The 13,582-nt window shown below is 40.8% G+C and overlaps 1 protein-coding gene across 1 annotated transcript in view; it reads left to right on the plus strand.

The window, feature by feature from the left end:
* itfg1 (integrin alpha FG-GAP repeat containing 1) overlaps positions 1-13,582 on the plus strand; it is a 221,775-nt gene that overhangs the window by 1,654 nt on the left and 206,539 nt on the right. The window contains exons 3-6 of the mRNA XM_034680660.1: positions 6,527-6,657; positions 7,293-7,350; positions 7,836-7,913; positions 8,024-8,118. Coding sequence (XP_034536551.1) covers positions 6,527-6,657; positions 7,293-7,350; positions 7,836-7,913; positions 8,024-8,118 — 362 coding nt within the window. The remainder of the gene's footprint in view (positions 1-6,526; positions 6,658-7,292; positions 7,351-7,835; positions 7,914-8,023; positions 8,119-13,582) is intronic.

The following is a 13,582-nucleotide window of genomic DNA, read 5'->3' on the forward strand; positions in this document are numbered from 1 at the left end:
TTGCAGGTTCCTGTTAAAAGGCGAGCAGCCGCGTTATAATAATAATAATAATCATCATAAAAATACCCGTTAGGTCTGTTTTAAAATGCTCTGTATACTTCATACATCAGGGTTCCCACGCGTCCTGGAAAACCTGGAAAACAGTTGACCAGTTTTCCAGTACCAGAAAACACCTGGAAAATGGGTGAAAAAGTCAAATGTCCTGGAAAATCACATATAGTCCTGGAAAATTATTCCAACATGGCTGCTTGCGACCTGACCCTATTAACAAAACACATCCCCATTCATTGAAAGTTGAGTGCACGCTGTGCTGGAAAAGACAGCGACACTGCGCAACTTTTTCCACATCTTTTCTCCTTCACTTCATAATCATGCATTCACAGAAAACGGGGGTATATTGTTTAGTTTTTTGGTACATTAACCTTGTAGAGCGCTCTTTTGATTCAAAGAGTCTTATATTTAAGTTATAGTGTGACCAGTGGAGTCGGGCAGAGAGCTTGGGGGTCTGTGCCTCACAACTTTCTCTGCAGGCTGAGAGCTCAATTACCGTACTCTAGCTCAGTTGTTCTCTAATGGGGGGTCCTGGGACCCCTTGGGGTCCGCGAACCATAGCGTGGGGGTCCGTGAAATAATTTGAATACATTTCTAATAAATTATAAACTTGTGCTGTGTCATTACAAAACAGCATACACAATTGTTATGACACCATTTGGTGGCTGGAAGGGATATGTGATTCTTGCTACTATTAATTTTCTGAAAGCGTTTAAGATCAATTACTTGAAAAGTATAAATGATGTCATGTTGAGTCCACAAGGAATGAAATGACCCTCTGTTTTAAAGTATACAAGTGGTATTTACTTGATTCAAATTGAAGTGTTATCAGTTTATCACTATGGTGCAGGTCTGAAGTATTTACAGTGATACGCTTTACAATACAAATAGTTCCAAGGGCAACTAAGAGTGCAAATGGTAGTAAGCATGTGCTTTAGTGATTGAAAGTTCAGCTCTTTTCAGAGAGCCGGCTCTTTTAACTCGGCTCCCAAAGAAGAGCTGGCTCTTTCGACTCCCGTACGGCTCTTTATTTAGGATTTTTTGTTGCCGTATATTTTACCTTAACTTTGCAAAAACTAATGGTTTGTGTTGAAAACCCTTTAACGTACCGTGTTTTTATGAGAAGCCTTATAATTGCCTAATTTTGTGCATTTATTCCATTACAAAACCATTCTTAGGATTAGGGTTAAGGATGTGTTTAGGGTTAGGGTTGTGATTAGAGTTAGGGTTAGGGTTGGAGTTAGGGTTAGGGTTAGGATTAGGATTAGGTTTATGATAAGGGTTAGGGTTCTGATTGGGGTTAGGGTTAGGTTATGATTAGGGTTGTGATTAGGGTTAGGGTTAGGGTTAGGATTAGGATTAGGATTGGGGTTAGGGTTAGGGTTAGCTTTAGGGTTAGGATTAGGGTTAGGGTTAGGATTAGGGTTAGGGTTAGGGTTATGATTAGGGTTAGGATTAGGGTTAGGGTTAGGGTTAGGGTTAGGGTTGTTATTAGGGTTAGGGTAAGGGTTAGGGTTGTGATTAGGGTTAGGGTTGTGATTAGGGTTAGGGTTATGATTAGGGTTAGGGTTAGGATTAGGGATAGGGTTATGATTAGGGTTACGGTTAGGGTTATGATTAGGATTGGGGTTAGGGTTAGGATTAGGGTTAGGATTAGGATTAGGGTTAGGGTTAGGATTAAGGTTAGGGTTAGGATTATTGTTATGATCAGGGTTAGGATTAGGGTTAGGATAAGGGTTAGGGTTAGAGTTAGGGTTAGGGTTATGATTAGGGTTATGATTAGGTTTACCATAAGGGTTAGGGTTATGATTAGGGTTAGGTTATGATTAGGGTTGTGATTAGGGTTAGGGTTATGATTAGGGTTAGGGTAAGGATTAGGATTGGGGTTAGGGTTAGGGTTAGCTTTAGGGTTAGGGTTAGGGTTAGGGTTAGGATTAGGGTTAGGCTTAGGATTAGGGTTAGGACTAGGGTTAGGGTTAGGGTTAGGGTTAGCATTAGGGTTAGGATTATTGTTAGTGTTAGGGTTAGGGTTAGGGTTAGGGTTATGATTAGGGTTAGGGTTAGGGTTAGGATTAGGATTAGGTTTATGATAAGGGTTAGGGTTATGATTAGGGTTAGGATCAGGGTTAGGGTTAGGGTTAGGATTAGGGTTAGGATTAGGGTTAGGATTAGGGTTAGGGTTAGGATTAGGGTTAGGATTAGGGTTACGATTAGGGTTAGGGTTAGGATTAGGGTTAGGGTTAGGGTTAGGATTAGGGTTAGGATTAGGGTTAGGGTTAGGGTAAGGGTTAGGGTTAGGGTTAAGATTAGGGTTAGGGTTATGATTAGGGTTAGGGTTAGGGTTAGGGTTAGGATTAGGGTTAGGATTAGGGTTAGGGTTAGGATTAGGGTTAGGATTAGGGTTAGGGTTAGGGTTAGGGTTATGATTAGGATTGGGGTTAGGATTGGGGTTAGGGTTGGGGTTAGGGTTCTGATTAGGGTTAGGATTAGGGTTAGGGTTAGGGTTAGGGTTAGGATTAGGTTCAGGGTTAGGGTAAGGGTTAGGGTTAAGGTTAAGATTAGGGTTAGGGTTAAGATTAGGGTTAGGGTTATGATTAGAGTTAGGGTTAGGGTTAGGATTAGGGTTAGGATTAGGGTTAGGGTTAGGGTTAGGATTAGGATTGGGGTTAGAATTAGGGTTAGGATTAGGGTTAGGGTTAGGGTTAGGGTTAGGATTAGGGTTAGGGTTAGGATTAGGGTTAGGGTTATGATAAGGGTTAGGATTAGGGTTAGGATTAGGATTAGGGTTAGAATTAGGGTTAGGATTAGGGTTAGGGTTAGGGTTAGGATTAGGGTTAGGGTTAGGGTTAGGGTTAGGGTTATGATTAGGGTTAGGATTAGGGTTAAGATTAGGATTAGGGTTAGGGTTAGAATTAGGGTTAGGATTAGGGTTAGGGTTAGGGTTAGGATTAGGGTTAGGGTTAGGGTTAGGGTTATGATTAGGGTTAGGATTAGGATTGGGGTTAGGGTTGGGGTTAGGGTTCTGATTAGGGTTAGGGTTAGGATTAGGGTTAGGGTTAGGGTTCAGATTAGGGTTAGAAGCAGAACTAAACTTAAGCAAACAGAACCAGAACTAAACTCAAGTAAACCGAACTAGAACCGAACCCGAACCGTGCCAGAACCGAACCGAACCGAACCAGAACCGAACAAGAACCGAACCAGACCAGAGCCAGAAAGTACCAGAATTGAACCAGAACTGTGCCACAACCGAACCAGAACCGAACAAAACCCAACCAGAACCGAACCAGAACCGAACCAGAACTGAACCAGAACCGAACCAGAACCGAGCCAGAACAGAGCCAGAACGTACCAGAACTAACCAGAACCGAACCAGAACCGAACCGGAACTGAACCGGAACCGAACAAGAACCGAACTCAAGCAAACAGAACCAGAACCAACTCAAGTAAACAGAACCCAAACCAAACTCAAGTAAACAGAACCAGAACCAAACTCAAGCAAAACCCAACCGACCCGAAACAGACCCGAGCCAGAACTAAATCAGAACTGAACCAGAACCGAAACAGAACCGAACCAGAACCGTGCCAGAACCGAACCAGAACCGTGCCAGAACCGAACCGGAACCGAACCAGAACCGAACCAAACCCAACCAGAACCGAACCAGAACCGAACCAGAACCGAACCAGAACTGAGCCAGAACGTACCAGAACCGAACCAGAACCGAACCGTGCAACAACCGAACCCGAACTGAACCCGAACCGAACCAGAACCGAACCAAGCCCAACCAGAACTGAAACCAGAACCGAACCAGACCCTAGCCAGAACGTACCAGAACTGAACCAGAACTGAACCAGAACGGAACCAGAACCTAACCGAACCGAACAAGAACCGAACTCAAGCAAACAGAACCAGAACCAGAATCAAACTCAAGCAAACACAACCAGAACCAAACTCAAGCAAACCGAAACCCAACCAAACTCAATCAAACAGAACCAGAACCAAACTCAAGCAAACAGAACCAGAACCAAACTCAAGCAAACAGAAACAGAACCAACTCAAGCAAACAGAACCAGAACCAAACTCGAGCAAACAGAACCAGAACCAAACTCGAGCAAACAGAACCAGAACCAAACTCGAGCAAACAGAACCAGAACCAAACTCAAGCAAACAGAACCAGAACCAACTCAAGCAAACAGAACCAGAACCAAACTCAAGCAAACAGAACCAGAACCAACTCAAGTAAACAGAACCAGAACCAAATTCGAGCAAACAGAACCAGAACCAAACTCAAGCAAACAGAACCAGAACCAAACTGGAGCAAACATTATTAATGTCCTCAGGTTGGCATTGAGAAAAATCCGGTGCCTCAGCTTGGATGGGCTGATCCGATTCCTCCTCTCTGAGTATTTGCCCGGTCTTCAAGAAGACTCTCTCTGAAGGAACAGATGAAGCCACAATACACAGCCTCCCCTCCATCACCTGTATCCTATATCCTCACATATGATTGGCCGCATGGCCGCCATGCTGACCAATCAAAACAAAGTTCTGCTGTGAGCAGAGCTGGGGCTGAGCACTGTGTGAGCTAAGCAGTGAAAGGAAAAAACTGGGAGTTGTCTCTCTCTCGATGCGAGCCGGCTCTTCTGATTCACTATAAAGCATCGTCTCTCAGAGCCGCAGCTTTTGATCATGACACATCCCTAATCTGCTTAATCTGTTACAATTATGAGGGGGCCATGGACAATTTTCTCACCTGTAAGGGGTCCCTGGCTCCAAAAAGTTTGAGAACCCCTGCTCTAGCTAGTAGGAGTGCAAACTCCCGATAGTGAAAACAAACGGAACAAAAAGAGCGACACAGCTGCACAGAAACTCCACGTTGTAGACATCGCTGATCATAATAGACATCGCCATGCAGGAAGACAGTTTACATCTTTTTAAACCTCTGAGAGACCTTCAAATACAGAGTGCGTCTTTACACTGGTGCAATTTTTTCAGAGTCTACGGTAACTTAAGTTAAAAAAATGTGACATTTGCTTTGTTTTATATCGACCACTTAGCAGGATGAATATCATGATTAAGCAGGTACATTTTGAGTTTGAGTTGAGTTGAGAAACATTTGTGACCATTTTTGTCATTCAGTTCTATTTAGGTCATTAATGCACTGATCCTCTGATCATTATTATTATTTAATTATTTCAGCAAGACAGCTTCCGGATTCCTTTGCTGGCTCTTGTTTTTTTCTTAGCTCATTTTATATTTTTTGAGAAAAGAGAAAGCTGACATGAGAGTTGCCCATCATTGTTACATGGTTGCACTAATAAAGTGAAGTGCTGTACATCTGTGGTTTCATTATTCTATTATCAATTTGCCATCATTTTTAAGTATGTAAGAGATGATTTCATTGATAGCCATAGACTACATGTCTTATAATGTAGACTTCCACTGAGAGGAACATATTAGACTATTTAAGAACTAAATTAGGAACTAAATTTAGACTGTCATACCAGCTTGATCATCAGTGAAAATGTCCTGGAAATGTCCTGGAAAATGATCTCTGGAAAAGAGTGGGAACCCTGATACATGCTTTCATTCAATGCTGACTCAACCTAACGTTCAACCACTCTAACCAGAGGAAAGATGTGGAGCTGAGGCAGGCTTAACCCTTAACCCTCCTGAGAAACATCATGCCCACCTGTTAACCAAACCAACCATGCCCCTTATTATGCAAACTCCATAGATATAAAAAAATAAATAAAACTATTCAGTTTATAATTAAAAAAAAGAAACAAAAAGTTTACCAGGGTGTACACATGATTATGTTTGCTGTCAAAATGGGCATTTTCATAATGTGCTTTTGCAGCCAGCTCCAAGTGAAGAAACTGCTGTTTTTTGCACTTCTGCATTAGCTTAATTTATTTAACTCTGGAGGTTTCTGCTTGTTTTGAAACGGCTTGTCATAAATAAAAGGGCAGTAACATAGGTTTAAGAGACAACCTGAAAGACAGCCTACATTGCAGATCCAGCAATTAACAAGTAGCCCAACTTGAGGAACTGTGTGACAGCCAGCCCCCTGAGCAGTGAGACATCCATACCACCTGACCTTTTGACAAAGGCTTTATGCTGTCTTCAACATAGTTTTGGCTAGCTGGCTGAAGCAAGGTTCAAAGCACAACTACTACTTTCCACTTTTTAATAAATGGTTGATCACCTTGAAAGATACAAAAAGAACACCAAAAAACATCTTGCTGATAAAATAAGTCTGACCCATAGAAATTACAGAGTGTTTTTGTGTGTGCTTCACACAATGTCTCGATTGAAATGAGCGTAGCATCAGACCAAATGTTTGATATGAAAATGATAAAACAGCACCCTTTCATTTGGCTCTGACAAAGCGCAGTCACCACCAAACCCAGTCTTCTCTACTGTATCATTCTATGTGCTCTCAACCTTCATGTTAACAAACATGTTTTTTCTGTTCAGGGACACAGTCATCACCAGTGTGGTTCCTGGAGACTATGATGGAGACTCTCAGATGGATGTCCTTCTTACTGCTCAGATCAAAGACGCATTGACGACTGTTTTCATCTTCTGGGGGAACAACCAGACATTAGGTAAATACATAATCATAAATGAGTAATGACAGTCTATGATTTGATGATTAGTCCTGGAACTGAGCTATTGTTGATGCCACCTTGAAAGGGATTATTGTTCTATGACATGTTGCATTGGGAGCTCTGGGAAAAAGACCAACTATCATTATGTCTGTATAACAGCGCTCATATGATGTGATACATGTGTCTGTTGTTTACCAAGAAGGAGTTGTTGCCAGTAAACATTTGGCTTTTAACAGAATATTGATATGAATAATTTCTACTGCTCCAAGGATTTAATAAAAGAAAGTTTTAAACGTATAACAGTGAGTCCTTTTTTTTTTAAGCTCTAGATTCCAATAACAGCATCAGAAGTATACATTTTCTTGTCATTCATTTCTATTGACAAGTAAATCCTCCCGAAAACTATCAACCAAAAGAGCAAAAATCAAACAAAATAATAATAATGAAATATCAAGCAGAAATCTTCCAGCGTTTAGCTGTTATTAGACTTGAATGCTTTTGTATTCTGTTTTCCTGAGAAACAGCCAACAGACAAGAAAAGAGAGGCTGGTTTAGCCTGTTTTGACCAGACCATTGATTTTCCAGCCTGTGTTTTTATCCGACCATAAACTCAAACTGTTGCTCTCCTGCAGATATGAGTGGGTGGCTCAGACTGAACAAGACCTTCAAAGATCAACCTCTTGTTATGGAGTAAGTATAAATCCGTGTGATGTTTACATCAACAGTACTGGAGATATTTAGCTTTCAGTGTGGACGCTGAAACAGTGAAGTGCCTTATGTTAAGTAATTATACGTTTGGGGTGTTTCTAAAAAATCATGTTAAGAAAAAGTTATTCATACAATACAAGGTTGCCAGCAATATGTACTGTACCCCTTTTTTACTAGTTTACTGGACACATTACTTTATGTCCTTACTTCCTCCCCCTTGTCAATGCAGAGTAATGCAGTGAACATATTTAAAGAACTGTTATGTTATACAATCCAATATTACACTCCTATGACTTAGCCTTAAAGAATACAAGGAAGGTGGATTGTTACCCGACATCTAATTAATGTACTACCTTCAGGCAGTATTCACTGCAAGGCTGTTAAATATGTTTTTTGACTGTTTCGCAAAATATATACATGTTTTTTTAAGCCGAAGTTTTCTCATGTTGAAAATAATCTCCCCACAGTTTCAATGGGGACATGATCCCAGATGTTTTTGGAGTCACGACCCCCCCCTTCACTGAAGTCTGCAATTTCACCAACAGGTATTCACTGAAAATAATCAATCAGACTTTCTTTAATGCTCATATACCATGACCCATTTGTATGGAGCTTTACAATTCTGGTGTTAACTTGTGGTTTTTCTCCTCCTAAGGATTCCAGAGTGCCGTAAAGCACTTAGTTCATCTGTTGACATGAGCATCCCTCACTCTAACGCCTTCATCGACCTCAACAAGGACTTCACTGCTGGTGAGTCACTGATGGATAAGAAATGTTTAACCATGAGAAACAAATGTGAAGTGCATTGGGTTTTTTCAGGGCACACTTACTCTTCAGGGCTGAAGCTGTGCTCAACATCTATCTCACATTCAAGACACGAGGGAAGTTATCACAGAACCAACTACATCTTATTGTCTGAGCATGAATATTATGTGAATGAAGAAGAGGCAGCTTTGAAACCAGACCATATCACACACTCAGCTGTACTCTGTGCCATAGATTAATTAAAGCAGAGACCTTAATCCCCTCTACCCTCTTTAAAGTTGCAGCTTTGTCGTCGCTTTAACTGTTTCCCTTCATGGATTGAGAAGTGTTAATAATGTGTTAGACAAAGTTATAACTAAACAAGACACGATTAGGACTGAGACACAGGGAACTTAGACTGGAACAAGGGAAGACTTGCGGGGGCTTCTGCATACTGTGAGAGCATGTCTGAAAGTACTTTAAGGGTCTGTGTCCACTAATGGCATTTTTATTATTTATTTGTTTTTTTGTTGCACTGGCAGTGCCTACTCTCCTAACATGCGGTTCAGCAATTATTGGGCTTAGCTTCATGAATGCAGAGACGCCATCGGCATCAGCTGTTTGTTGTAGCGTCTTTTTCAGCATTCAAGGTTCAACATTTTTCACCATTTATAACACCGCCATGCTCCCAATGTCACTCCCCTATCACTAACCAGTTAAAATAAACAAGGGGCAAGACTGCGGTTATCAACTTTGTCAAGAACAATGGAGGCTGAAGGCTGCTATTCAGAATGAAATAGTGTTTCAGTATGATGTATTTAAAGCCTTGGGCTTTAACAAAATCATTTTTGTTTGAATCTAAACAGCTTTCTAATATTCTTGATCACAGACCACGTGTATATAGGTGTGCCACATTATTATGCAAGTCCTATTCAACTTTGACCATGGGCAAGAAAAGTGACCTGACCAAAGAGGAAAAGAGTCAAATTGTCAAGAGTCTGAGTAAAGGGGAATCTACCAATGATATAGCCAAGAAATTACAGCGTGACCACAAAACCATAAAAAGATACATTCAAAGTAGTCAGGATGGGAGAAAACCCAGAGTAGTAGGTCATTTCTGAAGCTGTGGGGCTCGATGATGTACCCAGGTCTACTCCATGTAGAACTCTAAGACGAGTGACAAAGGTCCAAAAGGCAAAGAAAAGACCTCCACTGAAGAAAAAACACCAGGAAAAACCACTGGAATAGGCTAAACAATACACGAAGGCCGACTTCTATTAGTTATATTCATCGATGAATGCCGGGCAACCTTAGATGGACCAGATGGGTGAGCATCTGGTTGGATTTCAAGTGGCCATGCTGCTCCAGCTCGACTGCGACGTAGCTTTTAGGTACCAGAATTTTGTTTTAGTATGGCTACCATTTGCACTAAAGAGTGAGTATTTATGGGATTCCCCTAAAGAAATACTTTAAAAGAGACTTTTCCCTTTTGGAAGAGGGCCTGACCTCAGGACAGGGAACTACATAACCACCTAGCTGTGAACTTCTACATACATGTCGCGACACCGCTGCTGGTTAGCAAATAATCATGTAAACGTTTTCATTTCTAATTCTCACAGTACACTTTTCAGATAAAATGCATTTCCTTGAACTCAGGGAGAGTTTTGAATAGTATAATTATAGAGTAAGAAAAAAATGTTGAAGCCACACATTTAGAACTTCAAGTTCTATAAATTCTGTTGGTTAACATTCATTGCTTGTGCTTTTTACTTCTCTAGAGGTGGGCTTGTGCATAATTTTGCAGCTTATTTGCAACTACTCCCTAGTTTCCTCATCATTTTCTGTCTCCTGAAGCATTTTCTGAGCTGGAAATGTTGCATAAAAATCATGCTTACTGTGTGCAGTCATCCATGTCTTCTTGCAGCATAAAACATAACTTCTGGGTGACATTACATCTGCATCAAAATATTCTGTCTGTGAAATATGTTGAGAAAATATAAATAATGAGCCTTCAGCACACTTAATGTGAGTGTGACTGGTTTATTAATTTGCCCCATATCAATGTTTGCGTTTGCTTTATATGTCAGTATTCTCAAAACCTCATAAGACCCACATATTGTTTGTTTTTTAACTTGAACCCACTGCTTTCTGGAGTCCGTGCCACAAAGTTTCTCCAGAGGAAAGGAACCAGAGAGAAGACCAAAACATATATTTAATGCAAACAATTTTCAAGTTGGCTAAGAGAGAGTGGAATAGCCATTTTCTTCACCACTGAATGGAAAAATCACCTCGTTCTTGTTTTACAGCATCACAGTCCTGTCCCTCTGCCCACTCAGTGTAACGCTGTCACTTAGACTTATGGTGGGATTTTATTTTCCTCTGGAAACTAATCCTCGTGTTTAAGGTAATCACAGAGGATTTAGTCATGTCATACTCACTGCAGGTATCTTTTTGTGCTGTGTGGTTTAAGTCCCAGGTCTGTCACAGTTTAACCTGAGCGTATTTTAATTCATATTTAATCTTTTTAGGGATTAAGAGAAAGTCCATAAACTTCCACTCTTTGTGGCAGATTTAAGGAAATCCTAGTCGCAATATTTGCTGCTTGGTTTTAATACACATTGAACTTTGTTTGGGCATCAGTGGTTTTTGTGCAGCTTTATCAAGTGTGTTACAACTCATCCATCAGTCACCGTGATGGCCTGCATGTCAAACTACCTTTCACTGTTCTGATAGACCCTGAAGAGCGAATTATTCAGCCTCTTATTTCTTTCCTCTATACATGTGTACACACACACTTACACATTCACATGGACAGTGGTCATTAAATCTGTGTGACTTCTTAAGTGAATTCAGCTGTGCCATAGGAGCCAGTTGGGGAGGGACTGTGCCATACATCTGGTGGATGTCAGACTCTTTGGCTGCCACATCTGTGAGGGTATGCAGATACATGGAGATAGAGAGAAAGAGAGCTAGAAGGAAGTGGCAGTGGTATAAAAATAAAGTTGATTGGGAGAGGATAAATGGTTTGAAAGGAAAGGATGGAGGAAGAGATACGGGGCAGAGGAAGAGTAGGAGGAGGGTGAGTCTTCAGCTTGGCTCGGCTCAGTGTCTGCTGTGACCACCTGCTCCTCTAAGTGGTGCCGGCTGGAGCATCACAGTGTGGCTTAAACAGGAAGAGAGTCAGTTTGAAAGACAATCTGGGTCCTTCTTGTTAGCTGGTATCAGATAATTGACAGACGAAAATGTTCATCTGCCATTGGTCTTTTTCAGGATGCACACTGTCTTCATGATGATGAGAAATTATAATGAGGTTTCTAATATGTTCCAAAGAGCCTAAATAATTGGAGATACAATGTTTTGTAAATACCCCCCAAAATACTACTACTATAAAAAAAATACAAAATCTACCATAAACTTGAGGTGCATTGATCGACCTGGTGACCAGAATCATCAGATTTTAAGCGTACCCTTTCAAATATAGTTGATCCAGTGCCAATCTAATCTTTACACATGAGTTGCATATTTTGTACCCTGAACACAGTGACTCAATATGAAGGCAAAAACTACAAGATAAAGAGAGAAGGTTTCCCGGCACACTTGTTCTATTGAGTCTTTAAATATAATGATAGTATCACTTCCAAAGACTTAGAAATACAGCCTAATACTGTAAGATGTAGGGATGTGCGTGATTAGCCTGTTAAATGTTAAAACATTGTCACCATTGCTGATTGGCACCAGAATTACTAATACCTCCTCGTAATTATTACTATTTCTACTTCTTCACGTAGGCCATAAATTCTAGTTAAATATTATGTTTAAGCTGCAATGCAGCCTCCAGCCAATAGCTGGGCTGTAGCTCCATTTAACGGGGTTCAGAACAGGAATGTGGACGATAACCTGCAGGGAGATGCTGGCACCGCCAACGTTAGCCCCACCTGACAAACCAACATTATTCACTCTCAGACAGTTTTACTTGGTCTAATAAGATAAGACAGCTCATCACCACACTAATCATGTCTATGTTTAGCTGTGTTTGATAAAGTGAGCGAAATTCTGACTGTTTTCTGACTGTTTTCAGGATTTAAAGGTGACATATCATGCAAAATCAACTTTTTAATGGTTCTCTACCTGAAATATGTGTCCCTGGCATGTCTACAAACCCCCTGAAAATGAAAAAATCCATTCTGACCCTGTTCTGATTTCTCCACCTTTCTGTAAATGTGTGCTGAAACGAGCAGTTTAAGTTTTCCGTGTTTTTCATACGTCATAACGCCATCCGGTCTGTAACGGAAGTCAGAGCTCGGAGCTTGTTCAGCCCATAGACTGTATAAAATACAACCCAACTCTGCCTCCGTTTTTCATTACCTGCACTCCATAACAAGGAGCTTAGGAGGGAGGTATGCTAGTTGTAGGCTGTCTTAATAAAAACAAAGGTCGGTTTTACTCCCCACGTCTGCAGATTTGAAGATCTAGTGGATGATTTTTATTTTCATGGAAAAGTGCTAGCGCTAGTTAGCATAGCCACATAGCTTCATGTTCGTTGCTGTGTACCAAGACACACATCGACATACTGACAAATAAAACAACAAGAAACACTAAATCTGTGACCAATCGTTCAGAAAGGTCCTGCTGCTGGTGCCTCTCTGTCAGGATCAGATTCTGGATCAAATTCAGAGGTTTGAATTAACGCGGGTCTGTGAGCAGCCAACATGTAAACATTAGATCAGCATGCTGGACAGCCGCAGTCACATCCACTTCCTCAGGGGGCGTGGTCAGAGACCTCATCCTCATTTAAAGGCACAGACACAGAAAACAGCCTGTTCTGAGCAGGGCTGAAAAAGAGGGGTTTACAGGCATGCCAAAATCTGATTTCAATGTGTTTTTTTGAGCAATAAACTTTAAAGACATCTTTTGGGGACCTCTTAGACCAATATATTTTGATGAAAAAGGGCATAATATGTCACCTTTAAGACTAGTCTACTACATAATTTAAATGTACTTGTAGCCAACTTCAGTCGTTTAGGAACATTCCTAGTTAAATGATCTTCTTAAATCTTGAATGGTCTTGTCAAATCTGAAGGGGTTCTATTTCCCAACTACCTGCTAACCAGACTAATTTAAAATATAGACACATTGTCAAAAAACATTATTAAAAGATTAATTAATTGATTTAAAATTATTCATGTATACAGTTTTTTTTAAAATGGTCCTGGTGATTCCACAGCAGTTAGCGTTCTGTGGAGATGGATTCTTATCTCCCTGTTGCAGTCGATTTAACATGAAACTATCCTCATTCAGCTCTCCCTCTCTTCTGAGCTCTGGGGTTGACACACTGCAGAGCTCAGAAGAGAAGGAGAGCTCTACTGCTCTACTCATTGCTAGGATTGCTGGACAGGATCCAATACGAATAGCCTGCCGATTTAGCATGCTAACCAAAACTAACGTTATAGTCGCATTGTTTTGATGTTAA

This window comes from Notolabrus celidotus, chromosome 3 (assembly GCF_009762535.1).
Source record: "Notolabrus celidotus isolate fNotCel1 chromosome 3, fNotCel1.pri, whole genome shotgun sequence".
Taxonomy (NCBI): domain Eukaryota; kingdom Metazoa; phylum Chordata; class Actinopteri; order Labriformes; family Labridae; genus Notolabrus; species Notolabrus celidotus.